General features: G+C 37.8%; 1 protein-coding gene across 2 annotated transcripts in view; it reads left to right on the top strand.

The window, feature by feature from the left end:
* Window positions 1-18852, top strand: part of LOC138751021 (adhesion G-protein coupled receptor V1-like) — a 38618-nt gene extending 19766 nt beyond the window's left edge. For both annotated transcript variants that reach the window (XM_069913122.1, XM_069913121.1), the window contains 2 exons: window positions 7658-7835; window positions 18448-18852. In XM_069913122.1, the coding sequence (XP_069769223.1) occupies window positions 7658-7835; window positions 18448-18566 (297 nt within the window). In that variant the 3' untranslated portion in view covers window positions 18567-18852. The remainder of the gene's footprint in view (window positions 1-7657; window positions 7836-18447) is intronic.
* The last annotated feature ends 49 nt before the right edge of the window (window positions 18853-18901 follow it).

Raw genomic sequence — 18901 nt, 5'->3', positions numbered from 1 at the left:
TTCTGCAGTACAAGTCTGTGCAGAATACAATTTAAATTGTTAATTAATAATTAACCAAAGTTGGATTTTTATATTCATACTTTTCCTGAAGGTGGTTGTAATGTATGTGGCCAGAAAAATATCCCTGCCAACTACAAAACAAGCAGTGTCTATAGTTAATTAGTTATCGAAATGGTCATAACATTGAACATCTAATGCTCCCGTTGAATGAATGGGCTCAAAAAACTAAGAGGTAGCTTGATCAGTCTTGCTGTTTTGTTCAAAGCCCTTGATGGATTAAATATGATTAAGAGTTTATGTTATCAGGGTCAAAACTGGCCTCTGGTAATGAAGCTATGTGGTATATACAACAAACAGAAATCCACTGAAGGAACTCAGCAGGTCAGACAGCATCAGTTTTTTGGGCATAGACCCTGTATCAAGACCTACATAGAACAGGTGAAGTATACAAAGGGGAAAAGAAGGTGATAGGGTTTAGAACAGAAGGTGTGAAAAATGGAGAGACAGATAGAGGGTTGGGGAAAGAAAAAGCAGACAGAAAAAAAAGTACAGGAGAAGATAAAGACGAGGTGGGAACAGTAGAATCAGATGGGGGTAAAGGTTATCGAAAATTAGAAAAATTATTGATTGTCCAATTATGTTTATGACTGGCTGGAAGAATATGATGTGTTGATGCTCGTTTATGTTTAGCCTTGCCGTGAGAGTGAGTGATGCTAAAGACAGACATGGCACAATAGGAATAGTTTAGGGAGTTAAAATGGTTGATCATTGGAAGCTCGAGTTTTTAGACTCGCAGTGTGTATGTTTCAGGAAAATGGTTAGTCAACCTGCATTTAGTCTCATTGATATAGAGGGAGGCCAAACCTAATACACCAAACACAGTAGATTTGGAAAGATGATATGCATGTAAAACTCTGCCTTGTCTGGAAGGTCTGTTTGTGGTTCTGGATAGGACTGAGAAAAGAGAGAGACAATAGGTGCTGGAGTAGGCCATTCGACCCATCGAGCCAGCACCGCCATTCATTTAGATCATGGCTGATCTTCCATTATCAGTATCCTGCCTCTGCCTTCTCCCCATAACCCTCGAACTTATCCAGAGAACCTGCCTCTACCACCTTCTGCAGCAAAGACCAACAACTCTCTAGGTAAAAAAAAAATCTCATCTTTGTCCTAAAGGGCCTTCCCTGTATTCTTAAACTATGGCCTCCATTCCTAGTCTCCCCCACCCAACATCGGGAGCATGTCATCAGTTTCTATCATGTCCAATCCATTAATAATCTTATATACCTCAATCATATCTCCCCTCAGCCTTCTAAATTCCAACGTATACAACCCCAGTTTATCCAAACTTTCGGCGTATGTCAATCCCGCCATTCTGGGAACTAACCTTGTGAATCCACGCTGCACTCCCTCAATAGCGAGAATGTCCTTCCTCAAATTAGGAGACCAGCACTGGCCACAATACTCTAGATGTGGTCTCACCAGGGCCCTGTACAACTGCAGAAGGACATCCTTACTCTGTTCCCCTTTTTAATGAAGGCCAACATGCCATTTGCCTTTTTTCACAGTTTGTTGAACCTGCATGCTAGCTTTTAGTGACTGATGTACAAGTACACCTAGATCACATTGCACTTCTCCACTCCCTAACTTTACTCAATTTAAATAATAATCTGCCTTTCTGTTCCTGCCACCAAAGTGGATAACCTCACATTTATCCACATTAAGCTGCATTTTCCATTCATCCACCCATTCATCTAAACTGTCCAAGTCCTCTTCCATTTTCCTAATATCCTCCTCACACTTCACATTGCCACCCAGTTTCATGGCATCTGCTTATTTGCTAATGTTATTTATAATCCCCTTATCTAAATCATTAATATATATGATAAACGGAGGACCCACTTTGTAGGGGCAAGTTTTGCATTTCTATAGTTACAGTGAGAAGTGCCCGAGAGACTGGAAGATTGGATTGGGAGGAATGGGCTGACTATGGAGTCTGAGAGAATTCTTGCTGCGAAAAGCAGATAGGAGTGAAAAGGGGAAAATTCGCTGAAGTTGGCAGTAAGGTCGGAGGATGATATGACGAAGGCTTGTGGAGTGGAAAGTGATGGCCAGAGAAGCTCTGTTCTTGTTCTGCTTGGGAGAAAGTGGGGCAAGAGCAAAAGTGCAAGATATGGAGGAGAAACTGATGCAGACGTTATCAATGCCAGTAAGGTGAAGTTCTGCTTTGTTCAAGAAAGATGATGTTTTGGAGATCCTGGAGTGGAAAACCTCATTCTGAGAACAGAGGCAACCCCTCACAGATCTTCTATCCTATTATCACCTCTGGGCCCCTCCCTCCACCCCGTGTGTGTGTGTGTGTGTGTGTGTGTGTGTGTGTGTGTGTGTGTGTGTGTGTGTGTGTGTGTGTGTGTGTGTGTGTGTGTGTGTGTGTGTGTGTGGTGTGTGTGGGTTCTCCAGCATCTGCAGCTTTTGTTTCTCTCTTCCATGAAACACTTCATTTGCTTTTCCACTAAATCCAGAGGTGTGCATAGAAATTGTAGGATGGCCATTTTGGAACATGTGGGGAGAGTATATATATTTTTGTTAGAGCTACAAGGTTGGGCATAATTTGGCTTCACAATTGTGAACCTACAATGCAAAAATATACAGAAGCATGGACGGGTGACATCAATCCACATTCAGCACCCAAATGCAGGCTCTTCCCTGAAATTGAATCTGGGATATGCAAGTAATATCAGTATGGATGACAGAAAGGAACACAAGGGCAAGCCTTGCACCTGTGTTATGACATGCAGGTTTGTTGGAAAGTCTGTTGAAACGGAGCTCATTTATTTTCAGGAGATACAAGGTTGACAGTCAGAAGTTGTAGGATGAGTCTGAATTTAATGTTGCCTTTCAATGCCACTTGTGATGGGAGCTTCAGTCCCTGGTCCACTAAGCCTACACAGTGGATGAGCCGACTGGACAAATTTGTAGCCGTTTTTACTGGCCTTGATCAAATGCAAAAGGTCGTTATGCGGTGCTCGGATCAACTCTTTCGGACATGCTGTATTTACCACCTCGTCACCTCCTCCTCGAGCAATTAATTCCATGGGAGGTTTCTTGGTCCTTAGTGTACAGGACCATTTTTTCCCCTCGGGTCTCTCATTTGCTTCTTTCTCCTATTGTTAGGGGCACCAGGCAATGCTCATGACGACTCTTTGCTTGCCTTAAGGCAGACAAAAGTTTATGTATTATTGTGTGGCAATAAAAGGAGCCTTGAAGCTTTACGGTCCAAGTCAGGATAGTCTCTTCCACCTGTACTGTTAGTTCTGCCCTTCCCAGAATTCTCATTTCACCATCAATGACTATCATAATTTCCAGAAGCAGTGTACTGAGCACAACTATGTGCTTCAGGAGAGCAGCATTCAGAATTGTTACTGTTTACATTTGTAACAAAGTCGATAAAGAAATTTTAATTCCTGGATATAAAGTGCTTAACCTATAATGTCAGACTTTGTTTCATGTACAGGGACAAAATTCTGCCAACTGTTCAAAACCCGAACCATTTTCTTAGACCTAATATATTGAACATCCATCTATGGGTATAAAATCAGGGTCATCTGCTATGGATTGAGACAATTCCTGGGTTTACAGAAGTAAAACAACTCACTGTAACACAAGAGGTGTCAAATCATAGAAAAGCAATCAATAAAGACAAGAGAAGAAAATAAGGTCTGGAAAGTAATAATCTCTGCTCAGAGAACTTGCCACACGCGTCCATCTCCTTTCATAAACTAAATGAAGGAAAGGGCTTCACTCTCATTAATCGGGGAGTTCTGTGTAAATGAGCATTGGCAGAGTGGTAGCAAAGAAATGGCCCTCATCTCTGAAGTGGAATTTGTATATTTTAGTAAATGGGCAGTGTTTACTGATGCATGAGGGTAATATTCATGTTGCATTGCCATTTACAGCATTATCCTCACAAGTCTATCTTCTCAATTTGTTCTAAGGAACAGTTAGTGTGGTTAGCACAACGCCTTTGCAGCGCCAATGATCAGGACAGGGCTTTGGATCCTGCGCTGTCTGTAAGGAGTTTGTATGTTCTCCCTGTGTCTGTGTGGGTTTTCCCTGGGGGGGGGGGGGGGCTCCAGTTTCCTCCCACTGTTTGAAACGTACTAGGGGTTGTAGGCCGAAATGGCCTGTTACAGTGCTATATGTCTAAATTCATTTAAAATTTAAATTAAAAAAAAATAAAGAATTTCTAGCTAGGATTTAATTAGTGAAATCTGCATGCTGTTGGTAAATAATAAGAAATTGTTAAATGTAAATTGGCAAACTAAGAATTAAAATTAATATTTCATTGGGCTTAAATCCAAATTCTATTTCATTGACAGTAAAGCCAAAATATTTCATTTAATTTTAAAATGACGCAATGTGTTTTGTTAGTTTTTTAAAAAGTTGTATTTCTCTTTCTGACCCAACCTGCTGATAAAAGATTAACAGGCTTCAGTGAACATATTTTCTGAAAGTGAGTGTGAACACTTTCTACCGCATTCTGTAAACATTCAGATATTCCATTAATTTATGTGACCAGAGAAATGGCATTAAGGTTCAAAACTACTCTAGTACTTCATTAATAATTTTCAAAAATTATTCATTATCGTGTTAGAGTCATTGTTTGCTTGTAAAGCTGTCATATTCAGGCCTTTAATACAACTTCATGATGAAAGGTTCACTGCATTGTTAAAAGTGGATTGCAAAGCTGCAATATTTTGTACCTCCGTTTGTTTGGCAGCTGCTTAAAATCTGGAAGGCACTGAACAAGATTGGAAAGGGGAACAAATAGTGTAAGGAACTCTATTTTGATCTGCATTTATGCACGCAACAGGGCGCATTGGCAGCAGGTCACGAGCTTTAACTTTGAAGGGTTATGTCTATGGGGATGTAATAATCCATAGAAATTGTTCAATGCAGACAAATAGTTTTTTTTCCCCCAAGTTATTATCAAAACAAAGGAACAGCAATTTTCTTTTTTTTTAAAACTTTCAAAGGCAACTGAAAACAGCATCTGCTTAATCTGGGACATTTTCATCAAGACTGGGCAGCCAGAGGCAAACCACCGACCTTGAGAAAGCTGGCCAAAAATACCTATAGTTTCGGCTTCCTCTGTGGTCAAGCATTCTGAGCAACAGTCGCACTGGGCCAGAAAATGCCAACTGTTTCTGGTGCTTCTGATTGGAGTTGCCAGTGTTGATGTTGAAGTAAGTCACAGACTTCCCAAAAATGCACTGTGAGTCACAGAACTCCATGACTTGCTGACATGTTCTGAAAGCTGAAACAGGGCAAACTCTACAGAGCACCATCGCTAGGATTGGCCTTTTTACAGATTTTCTCACATTAAACATGGGAAATTACCTCTTTGGCCTGATGCCGAAAAAGAGACAACTCCATTGATTTCAATAGTGATTACAAGGCAAATATTTAGGATGTCAAAGAGAAAGTGAATTACTTTTCTACTTTTTTAAAATAATACATTGGTTGATGTTTCACTCTTTAAAATGACTAAAATAATCGCTTGTGCTGCTGACAAACCTCATGGGCATTTGAAAGAACTGCATTTACAATCTGTGTGGAAAATATTTGTATATGCTAAGCAGTACTTATAATCTGGGATAACAGAACCCTAAATAGCCCACATGCATCAAAAGCTAACGTTTTCCAAAAAAAAATTCACTGGAAATAATCTGTAGGTACCTGAAGTTTATTCCCAGTGAAATTGATAACTGGTTAATTTGTTGGTTCCTCACTGTAAATCATATCAATATCATAAAGGATTTCCATCACATCAATGACAATCTCTCCTCATTGCTACTTCAGGCAGAGGTACAGAATCCTGAAGTCTGTCCCCTTTAGGTTCCAGAACAGTTAATCCACCAACAGCTATCAGACTCTTGAATCTCCCCATAGGATGATGATGGTTCCTTTCAGTCAGTTTATGGGGTTTCATATGAGGATACCCCACTCCTTAGAAAGGAACAGCATTTGCGTGAATGGATATAAGGGAGTAGGGTTTGCACAGGTCCATACTCACCCTCTCGATATCCCCTCCCAGATCTAGCGGCATGGTGAGGTCCAAGACAGCTGGGGGATCTTCTCTTGCAATGAATGGCCATCGACCCTACAAGAGGGTGCATCCATCCATTGACAGGTCTTGGTTTTCATCCTGCAGGATGTCTAGCCACCCTCCTCACCAGGCAAGCCTAGTAGGGGAGCCAATTTAGTCACCATGGTGCCTAAACCACTCCAGGACCATCAAAAGATCCGTCTGCACCATTGAAATGTCACTTTTTGTTTGGACTCACGGCAGCTATGAATTTTTATCCTTTTATATTTATTATCTCTTTCTCAGTCTTGGCAATATTGTGGTTGCTTTATACTGTTTTGGTTGGCTGCAGCATGCGAGAATTTTGGTGTATCTGTACAGGTAGACCCCGACTTGCAATATTCTGACTTACAATGTTTCAAAGTTACAAAGATCAAAATCAGTTTTGAATAAAGGTAAGTTAGGGTTTACCTATATCATGCTTTGCTGACCCTGTGCTTTTTTTTTTAATAAAAAAAGGTAATTCGGAACAAATGTGCAGATTGCCGTCACTGGGGGAAGAGAGAGAGTGATTGAAGAGGAAGAGGGAGAGCGACAGCAATCTGTGCATATGTTCCAAACCACAACATAGGTTGCGAGGTGATGCCTCTACCCCTAGTCACCTGGCAACACCACAGGGACGTTGGGAACATGGGCCTCTCGGCAGGGACAAGGCAGAATGCTACGAGGACAGGAAGACCCAACTTATGATAATTTCACCTTAACATGCAAGTCCTGGAACGGTACCCCATCGTATGTAGGGATCTACCTGTGCTTAAGTAGTGACATTGAACTCTCATCATCATCAAAATGTTCTTGAAATATTGGTGGTTGTGAAATTTATACCAAAGGAATTGTCAGATGTAATTGTGCACCCCTACTTACTGCACTGTGTCAAGAAAATACATTTCCAGAGAGATTCTCTCCCATATCTGTGGTATTTTAGAATGGTTTCAGGTTTCTGTACCTCTTACATACTCTGCATACATACTGAACAGTAACAGGCCATTTCGGCCAACGAGCCCGTACTGCCCATATTATACCCGATTAACCTACAATCCCCAGTATGTTTTGAACAGTGGGAAGAAACCGGAGCCCCCCCCCCAGGGAAAACTGATGCAGACATGTACAAACTCCTTACAGACAGCGCGGAATTTGAACTCAGTCCCCAACCGCTGGTGCTGTAAAGGCATTGCACTAACCGCTACGCCAACCTTGCCTCCTTGTGATATGGAACCATGTCTTCTATCAACATTACACCATATGGGAAGGGGAATCCCAGCATAAACTCATCCTATTTTCTGGTTGGAGCATCAAATTAACAACTTAAAATTCTTACCTGTGCAAAGCAGATTGTTAGATTATTTAAAAATATGGAAGTAGTGTTTAGAATGCTTTTTCCTCAATAAAAATGCAAAAAAAGAAGTTGCAATGGTAATAAACATTGCACCATTTGGTTTTATCTTAAACTGTTATCCTAAGAAAAATTTTTATGTCTGGAGTTCTGATTGATTTTTTTTTTTTCCTTAGATACCTGCTGACTGGGAACAAGCCTCTTTAAGACCCAGCAGTCAAGCAAGCAGTATCTTCAAACAAAGTCCATTGAATGGCAGCACCTATACCACTAAAGCAGATTACGGCAGCAGTAACTTGGCAGGCGATGAGGAATCTCAAGAGTTTGATGATTTGATTTTCGCCTTAAAAACTGGTGAGTGTTGACGACATTACCTGCTAACGTGTGAGGAAGAGAGCAGCAAGGAGCAAGATGTTTCCTTGGGAGCATGGTCAGCGCACTGTTGCCTTATCAAAAAGGCAACTACATTCGGGTCATTGGATTGTCATGGTAACTTGAGGCAAATGTTTTTCTCTAGATCTGCATTTTGAGGTAGCTGTCCACTATCACCAAACAGATGTGCAAGGCCTGTGGAAATGGTTTGTAGCAATACTGCTAAGTTGGCTTGTACCCAATAGGGAATTTAAAATCTATACCTCTAAGGCCTACAGCATAGATTCAGTGCTTAGGTGAAATATTACCAACATATTGTTTGTCATAGCATTGCATCATGTAATTGAAGTGTTTCCAATGAAAAATCAAGCATTACTGAGAGATACATTATGTAAAGGAAGCATTTTTAATAGACTTATTCACATAGAAATCCAAAATACTGGGGTGTGTGTGTGTGTGGGGGGGGGGGGTGGGGTGTTGGAAAGAAAACAAAAAAAGGGAAATGGTGGGCTGGGTAATCCTGACAAAAATACACAATGAGGTCTTCTTTCTTTGTGGCAGGCACTCCCACTATTACTGGTCCAGTCCAGTGGAAATTAATAGACACACTATTCACTTTCAATGATGCAAATGCTGTCCAGAACTTTACTCATGAAACAATAACAATGTTTTTTTTTAAATTGCAGTTATTGTTCTAGAAATTTGTTGTTTTTAATTGCCATGCTGACTTTATGCACCCTTTCACCCAACTCATAGTATTTTTGTCACAATCTCGTTATATCTCTCTCCATTCTATAATTCTGTATTGTATTAAATCTTAATTTCTTAGACTCTAACAATTTTCTCTTCTCCTCATCTTTTTGCACTTGTATTTCCTTCTCTAATTTAATTATTTCTTTATCTAACTGGTCTTCTTTCATATATTCTTTCTTTACTTTTGAAGTATAACATTATTTGTCTTCATAGAGTCCCATATTGTAAAGTTACTGAATCTGTTTTTATCTGTTGACACATATAATCACAAAATTCTATTTTCTTCAATAAGATTGTATTTAATCTCCATCTATCTTCTTCCAACAAAATTTACAAAATTAAAGGTGAATGATCCGATAAAACTCATGCTTAATATTCCACCCTTTGTACTCTGTGTTGAAATTTTGTAGAAATTAGAAACACAAAACATTTTCACGAATAAGTATCAAAATGAATAAAAGGATCCATCCACTTTAGGCTCTAAAGCAAAATTAAAATCTCTCCCTAATATAACTTTCCCTTGGTATTTGATTATTGCATAAAAACATCTTGTATAAATTTATCATCTATATTTGGTGCATTATTCTGAGTAAATCTGGCAATTTCCCATACATCTTCCAGTTACATCTACATTAGTATCTAATATTTTTACTTGTAAATTTTTGTTTATCAATGTTGCTGTACCTCTGGGCTTAAAATTTTGTGCTAAACTTTCTCATACAGAATCTTTGAAAGATAACAAAATAAAAGAGTATTTGAAACAAGTTAAATTGCCTGTGCTAAAAGACAATTGAATAGTCTAGATATTTTAGATAATAGTTTTTTCTCTGAAATAGAAGTTTATGAGACCCAAATGTCTTTAAAGAATAATAAAGCATCAGGTGAGGAAGGTTTTCCACCAGAGTTTTATAAAGAGTTTAAGAAGTTATTAATACCTGTATTAATGGAGGTATTAGACCAAATGAAAGAGGTAAATGATGTGCCAAGATCTTTTAATACAGCATTACTAACAGATATTCCAAAGAAAGGGAAAGATTGTTTACAACCTTCTTCATATAGACCTATATTATTATTGAATACAGATTATAACATATCAAAATTATTAGCTAATGGGTTAGTTGAATTTTTACAAAAGTGAATAAATATGGATCAAACTGGTTTAATTAAAAATAGAAGAGCAGCAGACAATATAGTTAAATTTTTAATGAAAAATAGAAAGATCCCTTTGGTGGTGGTAGCACGAGATGCAGAAAAAAAACATTTGACAGGTTGGAATGGGACTTTTCATTTGAAACACTTAATGCTTTTGGCATCCCAAATACTTTTATAAATTGGATAAAGGCATTATATGACCAGTCAAAACCTAGAGTGATTACAAATATCAAAACCTTTTTTGTTAGAAAGGTCTTCCAGACAAGGTTATCCATTATCACTCTTTCTATTTCCATTAGTAATTGAACCATTATCAGAAATAATTAGAACTGATAGAGAAATTAAAGGATTTGAAGTAGGTAATAAAGAACAAAAAATTAGCCTATTTACAGATGATGTTATAGTATATTTAACGAGACCAGAAATATTGTTAAACAAGTTGAATGAGAGATTATAACCCGATACTAATCCGTACTCTTTTAAAGTTAATGTTGATAAAAGTGAGGTTATGCCTATCGTAGATATGGATTATTCTCAGAAAAAGATTGATAAAATTTAAGTGGCAAAATTATGCAATTAAATATTTAGGAACAAAAATTAATAGAAATATAAATAATTTAAGTTAAATTATTTACCATTATTAAAAAAGATGGAAGACTTGAGAAGATGGAAAGATTTACCAATAACGCTAATATGATGGGTGAATTGTATTAAAGTGAATATTTTTCCGAGAATAAAATATTAATTTCAGTTTTTACCCATTCCTGAATAAAATGATACGAGAATTTATTTGGAAAGGTAAGATGTCAAGAGTTGGTCTAGAAAAAATAACATGGAAATTTGATCAGGATGGACGAAGAATACCAAATTTTAATTACTTTAAAGCAGCTCAGTTGAGATTCTCGTCTTATCAAAGGGGTGGAAAAGCAGTTTGGGTTCAGATTGAAATGAATAAAATTGGTGAATTTATCCCAGAACAAATATTACATAAATAGAATAGTGAGTTTCAAAACATACATTTAAAACATGGAATGGAATTCATTCTGAGAGAGAACTTAAAAATTATCAACTACTAAAAATATTGGTAAAACAAAATCAACTTCTTCCTTTTACTTTGAATATTTATTTGATCATTGGTTTAGTAAAGGTTTGCAGAGGATTGTTTCTTAGGATCATTCTTTTTAATTTTTGAACAATTAAAAGATAAATATTTTCATACTATCAGTTAAAATTGTATTTTTAATAAAGAAATTGGGAACAGATTTGAGACTTCCAAAACAAAGTCAATTTGAAGATACAATAACACATATATTTATGGTGAAGAAATTTTTTACTAATATATATATATAAAATTACAAGAAGCTACAAGGAAAAAAGATGAATACAAATCAAAACTGTGATGGGAGAAAGATTTAAACATACAAATTCAAGAGGAAATGTGGTCAAAATTGTGTCAAGAAAGTGTTACGAATACAGTTTATGCCAGGTACCAAATGGTCCAATATAATTTTCCTCCATCAATTACATCAATCTCCACAAAAATGAAATGGACTTGATTCTAATTATTCCAATAAGTGTTTTTGATGTACAGAAGAAACGGGAACATTTTTTAACATGTTGGAATGTGAAAAAGTGGAAATGTTTTGAAATTATTTGAGTGTTTCACTAGGACAAATTATGAAGATAAAGATACAAAAGGATCCAAGAATATTTTTTACTTGGGAATATATATGAAAAGGATGCGAAATTGAAACTGGATAAATGTCAAGAGAAATTGTTAAGTATAGAGATAGTGACTGTGAAGTAATGTGTAGATAATGTGGAAAACTGAAAATGTAGTATCATTAAGTATATGGCATAACGAAATGCAAAATTGTATACCTTAGAAAAAATAAGTTTAAGGAATCGAGTTGAATTTTTTTTATATAATATTTGGAAACCATGTATGGATTTTATGAATAAATTTCCATCCACCTTACCCACCCCTCTCAATTAGAGACTAATAACAATCAATTAATAAGTATATGCTGACAATATTATATATGTAGCAATAGGTGTTCTTTCCTTTTCTTTCAAAGTCCTTTTTATTGTATCACTGTGCACGACTAAACAATTAATGTTATAGTTTTTTTTGTATTGAAGCAAGGTTCTTCCCCAGCATCCCATGAAAAAAATCTCATGCAGTTGCAACAGGATATCTTTGCTCCAGTACTCAGTGCTCTGACTGATGAAGGCCAGTGTCACCACTCTGTCTTCCTATTGATTGTGCCAACACCTCGTACTTGTCAGTTGAATTCTGTTTGCCATTCCTTAGCCCACTTTCCTAGTTTATTTAGATCTTCTTGTCATCTTAATCATTGTCCATTATAGCACCAATTATGGTGTGATCTATAAACCTACTAACCATATTATTATCCAAGTTATAAAAGATAAGAAACAACAAGACCCAGCTCTGATCTATGTGGCATTCTAGTCGTAGAGCAACAACCTTCCACTACCACCTTCTGATTTTTAAACACAAAACCAATTCTGTATCCTCTTAACCAGCTCTCCCTGGATCCCATATGATCTTAGCATCTATTCTAGCTTACCATGCAGGACTTTGTCAAAGGCTTTGCTAAAGTCCATAGAGGTAATGTCACCTGGCCTGATGTCTTCTCATCACCTCCTCAAAAACCTCATTTGGTAGACACGATTTCCCATGCTGATTACCCACAAGACCTTGACTTCCAAATGCAAGTAGATCCCATCTCTCAAGATCTCCATCAGCAACTTTCCAACAAGTCTCTCATATCAACTGACATTTGTTCTCTCCAGCTGCATGGCCTGTTTCTTCCTCTTTGAGCTGTCAAAGAGTACACCCCAGTTGCCATGTGCAAGTGCAGAAATGGAGAACAGTGTTAGCGCATGTGCTAGAATTTCAGGGTTGTCAGGCAATCTGCTCTGGGGGACAATACGATGCAGAAAGCAGCAATCTTCTTCTGTTTGGAAGTTAGGTTGCAAGGGGCATTCCTGCCTCACGTTATAATGAGTGTCCAGTCTGAAGCGACGTACACACTCGATAATGGGCATTGCACTTCTTCCCAAAAACAGTCAATAGTTACGTTAAAAAGGTCAGGTCTAATTATTTACAATAATTCTGTACAGAGAACTGAAGCATTAAGTGGCATTTTGCAAATCTTGCCTTCTACCAGTTTCATGTTGTGTAGATTCAAATGTTTTAAAGTTAAACTGTGATGATTTGAGGGGGCATCGAGTTATCCAGGGAACGCTTTTGTGGAATGCTGACAGCAAGAATGAATAGAGAGCGAGACATTTATGATTACGTTGTAGATAATGAATATATTTGTTCTTGTTGGGCAATATTCCAAAGTTTTAAAAACCTCGTATATGTTTATACAGCTATATTTTTCATCTAATTAATTATTTTGCAACAAATCTGAAATGGAAGGTACAAAACCGATAAATTTATATTTGTAGTAATGCTTTCGGTTTTAAACATTGTTTTCTCAATTCAGTATCATGATTTTAATTTTAATGTTTTTCTACTTGTTTATGCAAGTGAGGAAGGGCAGTGTAATAAAACATGATTCGAGCAATTGAACATGTAGGATTGCTGAGTCATAATACTATACTGTCATATAATATGGATTTTTGGGTCTGTCTGCATTTATTCGTTAAGAGTGGACAGTGTGTGTGTGAAAGAAAGACAGTGTGGGTGTGCAAAAGAGAGACTTTGCAGCGCACTTTTAAATTGGAACTGGGTTGGTGTGTTGGTTGTTGACAGCAAACTCTTATTATCAAACATTTACATCATAGATTGAGCTCTCGAACAGCAGTTTGTGCCTCCCGATTAGATTTTTTTCTGACGCCATCTCTGGCCCCTTCTAGTTTTTCAGCACCTCATCCACGCTCAATGATAATGTAAATATCTTTGCCAAGCCTCTCGCAATTCCTTCCCTAACTTCCTACGATGCCCTAAGATACACTTGATCAAGCCCAGGTGGATTTATCTGCCTTTATAAATTTTAAGACCTCCAGCACCACTTCTTCTGTACTATGGACTCTCTTCAAGACAACACTGTTTATTTCCTTGCATTCTCTACCATCCACGTTAATGGTGTTGAGAAACATTCACTTCACCCATCTCCTTGAGCTCCACATGTTGATGACCTTGTTCATCTTAAGGTCCATATTCTTTTCCTACTTACTCTTTTGCTTGTTATATATTTGTAGATTTAGGATTCATCTCAGCTTTTCATGATACGGCCAGAGCCATTTTATGACCCCTTTTTGCCCTCCTTATTTCCCTCTTATGTAAATGCCTATATCCTCTACATTTTTCAATAGATTCACTCCATTCCAACTGTCTTTACCCGAAATATGCCTGTTTCCTTTTCTTATCCAGAGCCTCAATTAAATGTAAATATCTCTGCTCATTTTGGGTTTGCCAATCCTCTCAGCCTTCTCCTTCACTCTAACAGGAACACACTTTCCTGGAACTCTCCTTTTCCATCTGCTAAAAGCTTTTGTCCACCTTGCCTGTAAACAACCTCTCCTAACCAACCTTTGCACATTGCTGTCTAAGGGCATCAAAATTAACCTTGCCCAATTGAAGACCAACTTGTGGACCATTTTTTCATGACTATTTTAAAACTTATGGAATTATGGATCACTAGTGCCAAAGTGCACACTTGCCTTGATGTACATGTCATTGAGACAATCTCCATAAAAAATCCCCTTATCTGCCCATTCGGACATCAGCGTCTCTGTGCTGAGATCCATTTCCATACCAAGCAGGCCCCTATGTGAATAGCAAATAGAAGTGATTTGTAGTGGAGGCCTGGTATCATAGGAACACTTTTGGTACAAAAGTAATTTGGTCTCTTTATCTGTGAAGCCTGTAGTTCACAGCATTGATGAGATTTATAAAAAAAAACTAACTGATAGAGTGCTCAGGTAAGTTCCATACATCTCTGTAATCAGAGAGCAATGGGAACATAATAAACAAAAGAAATTGTACAACATTTTTCAAATTAAACAACTTCAGCTAATATAGGACTGTGAAAAATAAATTGTTCTTATAAAATGACCTTGGATCTATCAAAATCCATCTATTAAAAGATGGAACATTGTTCAAAGTTTAATTGCTATGGAGAATTTTTACATGGAACTTCATAGCAGAACTTTCCAGTACAGGTTGTACCTCTCTTATCCAGCACTCTGTGGTCCGGCAACTCCCGTGGTCTGCCACATTTGAATCTGCTGCTAGTTAGTACAAACTTCATTTCTGTTTTCTGGCATTTTCTGTGGTCTAGCATTGGCCAGGTCCCGACGTTGCTGGATTTGAGAGGTACAACCTGTACTACAACATGCATTATATTTTAAGAAGTAATAAACTTAAAGGTGTGTGTTTATCATGAGTTATAAGGCATTAAAAACATCTTAAGTATGAATCAGTTTAATAAATATCTCAGTATAATACAACTATTTGGATATGTGCTTTGTATCCTAACAACAATTGTGACAGAAAACAAACGGAGGGGAGCTCAGCTGCTCATGCTCAGGCAGCATCAGTAGAGGAAAACAGTAGACATATTTTGGATCAAGACTGAAAGCATCTGCTACATTGCCAACTGGGCCCAGTCCTCTTGTAATTTGTCCTGGTTATGACACCATCCCATTGGATTGCTCACTTTTATACTTAACACAAAATTTACTTAAATTGTAGGATATATTAAAAATAGTCATGTGATCAACATCAAATGAACTTTACATAATGGATTTATTAAAAAGTGAATTGAATGTGGAAAATATATACTGCAGAAGGTGGCAATGTTAAGATTTTTTTCTTGCACTAATTACAAGGACAGCTTACATTACCCACTTTCCCATCTCACATGTTAAAATGCAAGAGTCATTAAATATTTAAAGAGCACTGTTGTGGACCAAAGGTGAAAGTTAGACTGCTGTGGGATGAGTTATGGGGTGAGGGGCCTGTACTGTGCTGTAATGTTCTATGTTTTGTTTTATTGTAACAGCAAAATGATTCATACCAAACATTACAATTTCAAAGATTAGCATAAAGAATATGAGATACAAATGTGGCCAGATTCAGGATGACAAAAGAGGAAGCAGTAAATGCACCAACTGATTGTACAGGGGAAACCTGAAGAATCACATACAAAATGAATTGGCATTTTGAAATGTATGTATTGATATATGAAAGTCAACATAGATTTGCTAAAAACAAATCACATTTGACTAACTTCATGGAGTCCTTTGAGGATTCAAAGAATAAAGTTAAGGGGCACAGGGATGTGAAAAAGGCAGCTATGTGCATGCCAGATTGAACAATGCAAGAATGGGGAAAATGAGTAGGGTATAAAGGAGGTTCTTGAAGAAGGGTTCAGGCCTGAAATGTTGGTTATATACCTTTACTTCTGGATACCGCAAGACCTGCTGAGTTCCTCCAGTATTTTTGTGTTTTTAACCACAATCACAGCATCTGCAGACTTTCGTGTTTCATTCCATTAGGCTGCAGTGCTGGGTGATTTTAACTTTACTCGTATTGATTGGCATCATTTGAGAGTGAAAGCTTTTGATCAGTGGTTCTCAACCTTTTTCTTTCCACTCACATACCACTTTAAGTCATCCCTCTGCCAATCGGATTTTTTAAAGTGGTATGTGGGTGGAAAGAAAAAAGCTGAAAACCACGGTTTTAATTGTACCTCATTGACTCGTTATGTGCACGGTTTCATAACTCCAAAAGAAATGGGCCAATGACAATTTTACTCAAACAAAATATATATTTCAGTAACAATTGGGTCCAGAGCAGTGATTCTCAACCTTCCCACTCACATCCCACCTGAAGCAATCACTTACTAATCACAGAGCACCGATGGCATAGGGATTGCTTAAAGTGGGATATGAGTGGAAAGAAAAAAGGTTGAGAACCACATTCTGCAAGAAGAGCATCTCCCTGGCCTGGCTGCCATTCCCACTGTCTATGAAATAGAAAAAAATGTTAGAAAAACTGGCCCTTACCTGTGCCTTCTTGCTGACTCCATTTGTTCCTTGATAGGGTTGTCACAACCCTACCTCAACTCCTACACCACAGCCTCTGGAAGTCCCACTCTAACAATGGCCACTCACACAGTGGCTGCTCCACTTAAGCTCCCCTTCCCTTTATTGGCTACAGCTAATTAGTCAATAGAGACAAGCACCTATTTTATCCTTAAATAATCTTTGTCTTGTTCCAAGTCCTGCTCTTTCCAAAGCGACTCTAACAAGCACCTGCCTTCCCAGTACTTTTTTTAAATGATCCTCTTCTCATTACAAGTCCTGCTCTCAATGGTATTATTTAAAAATTTGAAGTGGGTAAATATTCAAAGAAAAATATGTACCATAGCCACCGGTAAAGAGCAATAGAATGAGGTGGCTACAACAAATACATGCAAGTTGTGTTGAATAGTTTCTCTCTGACAAATATTTATGATTCTGTGAAGAATGATTTGGTCTGGAGAAGCTTATGTGTGTAACACGGGGGGGGCGGGGGGGTGGGGTGAGGATTTTGTAAACAGCTGTCAAGGCAGTAGAGGGAGAGGCATCAGTTGACTACCAACATTTCTTAGAACATAGAAGACTACAGCATAGTACAGGCCCTTCGGCCCACAATGTTGTGCCAAACCTTAGACCCTGCCTCCCACTTAACCCTCCACTTTAAATTCCTCCATATGCTTGTCTTGTAATCTCTTGAAATTCACCAATGTACCTGCCTCCACCAGGTAGTGCATTCCATGCACCAACCACTCCTTGGGTAAAAAAAACTTTCCTCTAATATCTCCCTTGAACTTCCTACCCATTACCTTAAAGCCATGCCCTATTGTATTGAGCAGTGGTGTCCAGAGAAGGATGCGGTGGCTCTCCACTCTAACTATTCCTCCTAATACCTCAATCACAGTGGTTCTCAACCTTCTACTTTCCACTCACATCCCACTTTAAGTAATCCCTATGACATTGGGGCTCTGTGATTAGTAAGGGATTGCTTCAGGTGGGATGTGAGTGGGAAGGAAAGGTTGAGAACCACTGCTCTAGATAATTGCTACTGAATATTTTCCTTGAGAAAAATTGTCATTGGTCCATTTCCTTTGGAGTTATGAAACTGTGCACATAATGAGTCAATGAGGTATGATTAAAACTGTGGCTTTCAAACTTTTTCTTTCCACCCACATCCCATCTTAAGTAATCCCTTACTAATCACAGAGCACCTATGGCATAGGGATTACTTAAAGAGGTATGTGAGTGGAAAGAAAAAGCTTGAGAACCACTGCCATAGATCCTTTCTCTAAGAATTATTTCCAACAGCTTGCTCACCAACGCAAGACTTACTGGTCTATAATTACCTGGACTTTCCCGACTATCTTTTGTGAACATGGGGACAAGGTTTGCCACCCTCACAATGTAGACCAAGAAATCAATGGGGAATGTGTTTCAGCATCAATCCACCTGGTCCCTTTAGCATTCGGATCACTTGGAGAATCTTTTTGCTGCTACATTCATTGTTTATTTAATGCTTCAGAGTTATTTTGAGGCCATATCTTCAATCGTATGAGGCCATATCTTCAATCGTATTTGTTATATTAAAAAAAACCAATTAACCCTCTCCGAATGTGTATCTGTGCTCCAGGTGCAGGCCTTGGTGCCAGTGATAATGAATCATGTCACGCAAGCCAAGATGGGAGGAATGTGGCGAATTCACAGATTGTGGAGCTCCGGAGAATACCAATAGCCGACACTCACCTTTAACGCCCTCGTGGGCTTTTTATTTTAAAATTTGTCCATATTTTTTGTACTTTTTGGATGTCCTGCTTTTGCACTAAAATTTTGCATTTAGATATGTAGAGAATAGTGTTATACTTTACAATGTTTGTACTGTACATCATTTTTGTAACATTCAACTGATTATAACATTAACCTTTGATGAAACCTGTGAAGAGAATTTCTTGTAGTTTTATTTTTAAAATGATTATAGAGAAGTAAATTTTAATAAACTAACATGGATGGATCATTTCTGTAGAATTTCGATGCAAACTTGAAAATTATTAGCAAAAATTACTTCTGTAAAACATTTGCATCTTCAA

This window comes from Narcine bancroftii, unplaced genomic scaffold, assembly GCF_036971445.1.
Source record: "Narcine bancroftii isolate sNarBan1 unplaced genomic scaffold, sNarBan1.hap1 Scaffold_609, whole genome shotgun sequence".
Lineage (NCBI taxonomy): Eukaryota > Metazoa > Chordata > Chondrichthyes > Torpediniformes > Narcinidae > Narcine > Narcine bancroftii.
This window is presented reverse-complemented; position numbering and strand designations above follow the sequence as displayed.